This window comes from Martes martes (assembly GCF_963455335.1).
Source record: "Martes martes genome assembly, chromosome: 7".
Lineage (NCBI taxonomy): Eukaryota > Metazoa > Chordata > Mammalia > Carnivora > Mustelidae > Martes > Martes martes.
This window is the reverse complement of record NC_137894.1, coordinates 3,754,546-3,760,545: the sequence shown is the minus strand read 5'-3', so window position 1 is coordinate 3,760,545 and position 6,000 is coordinate 3,754,546. Positions and strand designations below refer to the sequence as shown.

General features: G+C 49.2%; 1 protein-coding gene across 1 annotated transcript; it reads right to left on the bottom strand.

Annotated features, from left to right (window-relative positions):
- Positions 1 to 405: 405 nt before the first annotated feature.
- LOC308346404 (UPF0235 protein C15orf40 homolog) lies at positions 406 to 5,864 on the bottom strand. The gene is made up of 4 exons (XM_080809285.1): positions 5,698 to 5,864; positions 4,898 to 5,024; positions 2,575 to 2,702; positions 406 to 1,301 (listed from the first exon to the last, which is right to left on the bottom strand). The coding sequence occupies exons 1-4, from the start codon at positions 5,809 to 5,811 to the stop codon at positions 1,206 to 1,208; spliced, it is 465 nt and encodes a 154-aa protein (XP_080665411.1). The 5' UTR covers positions 5,812 to 5,864; the 3' UTR covers positions 406 to 1,205.
- Positions 5,865 to 6,000: the final 136 nt, after the last annotated feature.

Sequence of the window (6,000 nt, the reverse complement as noted above, 5' to 3'; positions counted from 1 at the left end):
CACAAAAAAACAAAAGAATAAGTGAAATGCTGTTAGCGCACACATTGGAATGTACAAGAAGAGTGGGAAAAGTTCTGAAGCTGAGATCAGGTACAGTAAACCACTTTGGGGGGCAGTATGGCATAATGGCTTCGAGAAGAAGGCAGTTGAGCCTAACTCATGTTCTGCCATTAGTATTGGCTGTGCTCTGGGGTAATCCAAGTGACTCTTCTTGTCCTTGGTTCCTATCAACAGAATAAAAGTTGTACGAGATAATTTTTATTATTAGTCCTCCTTGGGGATTTTGTATTTTCAAACATTTTGTCTACCAATATATTTTCTCAGGTACAAAAGCACAAAACTGCTTTGATTCTGATCAGCAAAGGTAATGAATTTGTTATTTACCTGACCAAATCACTGTAATTTGCATTGGATATTTAAAAACAAGGCATTTATTATTAGCTTTTGAAACTTTAATGTATCAAATTCCTGATAGGCTTTTACAAATATGGAAAGTAGCTTCCAGGCCCTCTTCTTTTAAGGATCTTTGGAGATTCACAGGAACTACCAGATCTGAAGACTACACCATCCAACGAGGACAAAAATTCAGTGACTTCCCCAAAATAATTAATAGTAAATTACAAGTCCTGAAAACTCTTAGTTTTTCACAAAATGCTCCACAGTTTTCAAAAGACAAAAAAGGCATTTTTGTATATAGATAAGCCTTTTAAAATAGAAAGACAGACCACAAAGCGGTGTGACAGGTTTTTTTCTGTCACTTGTAAACTCCAGACAAGGCAATCCTCAGAACCCTAGAGGTGCTGTGGAAACCTCTTCATTTACGATGGGCATAAACTGCACGCGGCCGGGAGTCAGGGGACCGTGGTTCTGGCTGCCATCCCTCATGGTGTGATCCCGAACAAGTCTCTGAACTGCTGGAGGGTGAAAGCCCCATCACGGGATCAGAGGGGTGACAGGTCATCCTGAAGGTGTCTTCTAGCTCTGTCATTGTGTAATGCGATGAAATCGGACTAACGTGTTCAAACTCTTTGGATGTCAGAACCTACACTGAACATACAGTACTTTTAAAATTCCTACTTCTGAGTCCTGTTCTTAAATTCTTTTTTCATGTTCTTCAGTGCACTGAGGTATATTTTCCTACTGAACGGCCTCTTCACGAATAGCAATTAAAACGCTTCTCGAGGACGTACTTCTTAAACTTGCTTTTATTGTTTTTCAACTTGCTGCTTTAATTTCTCCAAGATCTCCTCTGCAGTTGTGGACGCTAACAGCTTCACCACTTTTTCACGAGATTTACCGCCCTGGACCAAAAGGAAAAAATGGTGTCAGGACGACTCACCGAACAGAGAGCGCGGGGCTCGGCCGCATCCTCGGGGCTGCCCGGTGGCCGCAGCCTTCCTGACCGCTGAGCTACAACGCTTTCTCCTGTCAGTTCTGCATTCCTGGTCTAACCGATGAGTGTATCTTACGGTCTACCTTACTACAAATGTTGACAATTCTCCAAGGTTTTTACCTTCATATATCAATCTCTGTAATAAAAACTGGCATTCAAATTCCAAAACGAATAGAGTCCAGACGTAGAATACTGTGTTTTTAAGTAACTTTTTTGTTTAAAAGTGAAAATTATTTTTTAAATTACCAAATATTGGAATTTTCTATAAACTTTGTATAAAAATAATTCCAAATATAGAACTATTCTGTTACATTTCTGAAAGTTAAAAAAAAAAAACAAAAACCCACCAAAACAAATGCTCCAATTCCACAACCAACTGAGCCAAGAGTTTCATTTTGAAACATCCTTTAAAGAAGGTAAAATCTGAGCAGGGATCATCTATTAGGGTAGAGGAGTGGGAAGCCCCTTTCAGGCCAATGTCAGAGCATGTGCACCGACAGAATCAGAAATGACCTGCCACGGGCGGGAGAGCTATCAAGGGAAGTGGCGAGGGGAGAGATTTTTAGATGCAGCCTATTAACCAACGACCGACTGCCAGCGAGAACCTGGATGCAGAGAGTGAGCCACCAGCAGCACGGCTGAGTCTCATGCCTGCAAATTCTCTTTCGGTAAGTCTTGAGTGACGCCCAGGAACGTGTGTTATACACCTCACTCGCAGGTGATTTGATACCACCCCCAGAGGAAACCCGCGATGTTAATGACTTCATCTGTTCCTCTCTTCCTAATGAGCTTCTCCAGGGAGCCAGGATAATGTGGTGGACCAGAAACATGCGATAGAGTCACTAAAGGACCCTTTCAGATTTCTTAGCATGGTGATGCCTTGAAGGAAGCGACAGACGGATCAATCTGACAGCAGGTACAGGAATACAAGTAGAAAGGAGAAAATGCTCAAAATGGTCACAACCAAGGAATAAATGTACAGAGCGTGGTCAGTCTGAGTAAGGATCAAGCCACTAGGAATGAAGGCGACTACACAGAATTCACAGATTTTAGTGATTAAATGGATGAGAGTTAAAAAAAAAAAAAATCCCAGCTTTTCAATTACTTGGAAAAGAAAGAACCCATATTTATAAAATAACGACTGATGTGTAATCATCAAAGCCGTTTCCAGAGAGACGTACCTTATCCAAAACCACGTCACTCTTCCTGAGCTCCAAGACCTTGGAAAGGTACCGACAGAGCTCGGCATTAGCCTCTCCTTCCGACGGGGGGGCTGCTATGGCCACGCGCACCGCTTCCGCTGTCACGTCTGGAATGAAATCAGTGCGGACTGTATCCTTAAGGAGTGAGGATATTTTGTAAAAGCGTTTGCATTTCCCTGGCACAGAGTGGGTTTTCCATCAGTAACTACTGCGTGAAGAAATGAGCAAGTAAACTACTCACACCTGAGGGAACGTTATGATAAATACGGCTCCCCCGTTTGAGGAAAGAAATCCAGAGAAAATCGACATTTTCCCCGTCCTACAGACCAAGATGGGCCCAGAGTCCTTCCTGGGCCTCACGCAACTGGAAACTGCCGGAGTGGTATGAAGAGCCCTAAGGTAGGATCGGGAGCCGCGTGTGAACGAGCCAGCCCACGGGTTCCGCCGTCAGGAAAATGAGAGCACTGGACTGATTCAGCTCACGTGAAATGCCTCTAAGGTTTTTAAAATGCAGCATTTAAACATTTACACAGCACTTGTATCCACAAATCCGATGGCACACAAACATGTTTTAGGGGCTTCACAAATATTAACTTGTTCAATCCTCATAAGAGCTTTATGAAGAAAATATTAATACCACTATGATCTCCGGTTTACAAATGGGGAAACAAATCCAGATTTGCCCAAGGGCACGGCGGCTATAAAGCGAAGTTGTGAGTCAAAGTTAAGTTTAAACGCATGCTTTGACATGCTGGGCCAAAGAGCTTTGCTTTGAAAGAGAACTCCTGCCTCCCTGGTCGATATGGCCTCTATAAAGCACACCTGCCCCTAGTCCCCCATGGTTATTCCGGAGAGAGAGAGAAATGTCTACTCAAAGGGGTTTGCAAGTGAGCTGAAGCTGGTCCCCACGTGGGGTTAAGCGGGCATTTTCACACACTTACACTGTGCCCGTGTGAACGACATGGCCACAGAATCCATAAGCACAAAGTGGCGCAACAAGCCGCCTCCTGTCCTGTCACCAATTCCCACACTGCGATGTGCCCTTTTCCGCGTTTTAGTAGCTTTCGTATCCAGACGGGTCTCACAACAGATGGTAAAGAAAGTGTTCACACGGATTCTGTCTCGCTGATACACAGAATACTTGTGTACCTTCTAGTGGCTGGCATCTCAAGACCTGACGACACACGGTATGCCGACAGCGGACTGTCAGCCGCGACTACTCCGAAAATGCTGGCCACGACGGGTGCGGCCCACACAGGCTAAGGCAGCCACTAGACAAACCAGGCCCAGCACCCCAATGAGGAGGTCTTGTTTTCAAAGTGTAAAAAAAGAAAAGGAATAAAGAGCTTTGGAGGAGAAAAAGACCTTCACAATAATTCAGATCAATGGTTCTCAAACTTTTTCCCCACCCAGAATGCTGCCCCCCCCCCCACCCAAGTTCCCCCGGACTCCCCACATTCACAGTAAATGAAAACACAGCTACTCAGGAGCCCTGCCTGCTGGCCTCCCAGTGTCCACCTAAGAGATCCCTGAGGCACCTTTTTGGGCTCCAGGGAATCACCTAAAAGCCTCTTAGTTCAATATCCCATCCCACAGATAGAAAGAACTGGGCCCAGAAAAGTTTTGCATTGTTTTAACTCAAAAGAAGTTCACACAGGAGCTGACGACCAGGACACTCAGAGACCAGGTTTTCTCTTCCTCCTCGGGCCCATGGTCTTTGAACTCAACCAAAATGTCTCTTCTTTCTTTCTCTGGCCAATGTCTCCAGTTCTGAAATTGGAGAAACTAATAATTCTAAGCTACATATCTTTCTACATGTATCCTTTCTAAAATACCATTTTTTCAAGGATTTTTTATTTATTTGACAGAGATCAGAAGTAGGCAGAGAGGCAGGCAGAGACAGAGAGAAGAGGGGGAAGCAGGCTCCCTGCTGAGCAGAGAGCCCCATGCGGGGCTCCATCCCAGGGCCCTGAGATCATGACCCCAGACGAAGGCAGAGGCTTAACCCACTGAGCCACCCAGGTGCCCCTAAAATACCATATTTTTAAGAGGGAAAATATACAATGGTTTTTTTCATTGAACTTGGTATGCTGTAAGTGTGGTACATTCATTCACTTTTGACACTGGATTTACACCTTTACATTAGATTCTAGAATTCTAAAACGGGGACGCCTCTAATCGCAGATGTGAGAAATACACCAACTGTAGATCAACCTTCAGCTCACCAAGGCACACGGAGGACAGAGGGGGGCTCCTCTCCCCCGCTTAAGGCCCCCCCTCCGCCCCCAGTGTCCACATATACCTGTGACAGCGTTTTGTTTGGACCCGGGTTTGGCATGGATGGCTATGGTGACACAACCTTTAGGATCAACTGCCACAGGACCTAAGGGAGGAAGTGGTCTCTCTGGCTCCTTGCTCTGGCTCTTACCCTAAAAGGACAACAACAGTCACACTACAACTTCACAGGCTATAAGGCACTTTCCCACACGTTCGAGCCTTCCACGACTCCCTTTCTTCTTAAACCAGGACGAGCTAGTCGCGCCCGGGCATTTCTGGCCACCTGGAAAGGTTTAACAAGCATCCCCAACCCATTCTCGCACGAAGCCCTCCGATCCACCCAACCGAGTGTTCTTCTCCCGCGCTGGGAAGACGGGGCTCTGGCTCGCACACCCCAGTGCTGGTCCCCAACCCCAGGCGCAGGAACCGCTTCTTACTCGTCCTTGCGCCTCCGGCAGCACGAGCTGACAAACTGCTGTGCGCAACGAGGCGGGAAGAGTGTGTGGGGTCAGGAAGGGCCTGCCGCGGCCCCGAAGGCCTGCCCAGCGACGGAAGCTGCGGCCGAACTCCGCAGCGGGGCGGCAGGTGCGCGGACGGTGCGCACGCGGGGGGCGAGGACGCGAGGCGCGCACCGGCGGCCCAGCGCGGGAAGGCGCCGCCCCGGGCCTCCGACCCCGGGGGACGCCGGCCCTGCGGGGACCCTGCCGTCCGGACAGGGGGGCAGAAGACCGCAGGAGCCCCGGTCTCGGGGGCCGTGAGCCGCGGGCCCCGCCTCTCTTCCCGCGCGCCGCCCACCCTCCCCCTGCCACGGGGCTTGTCACTGGCCTTGTTCGTCGCACCGGCTTTCTTGGGCATCTCGGCGCTTAAGGAGAGCCGGGCAGAGGCTCGGAGCCCGCGTCCCGACACTAGCGGCCTCAGCCCGCAGCCCAGCCGCAGCATCCCCGCGGGGGAGCCGGGCAGACACGAACCGGCGCCGGAAGATCCCTCTGCGCCTGCGCACGCGGGCAGGAGCGGCCCCGCAGGCCCGCGTCTGCGCTCCGGCCCCAGGGCGCCCCCTCCCGGCCGGCGGGAGCATGACCCCTCGTCCTGAACAGCAGCCCAGGACCAGGACGGAGAGCGGCGGCTTGG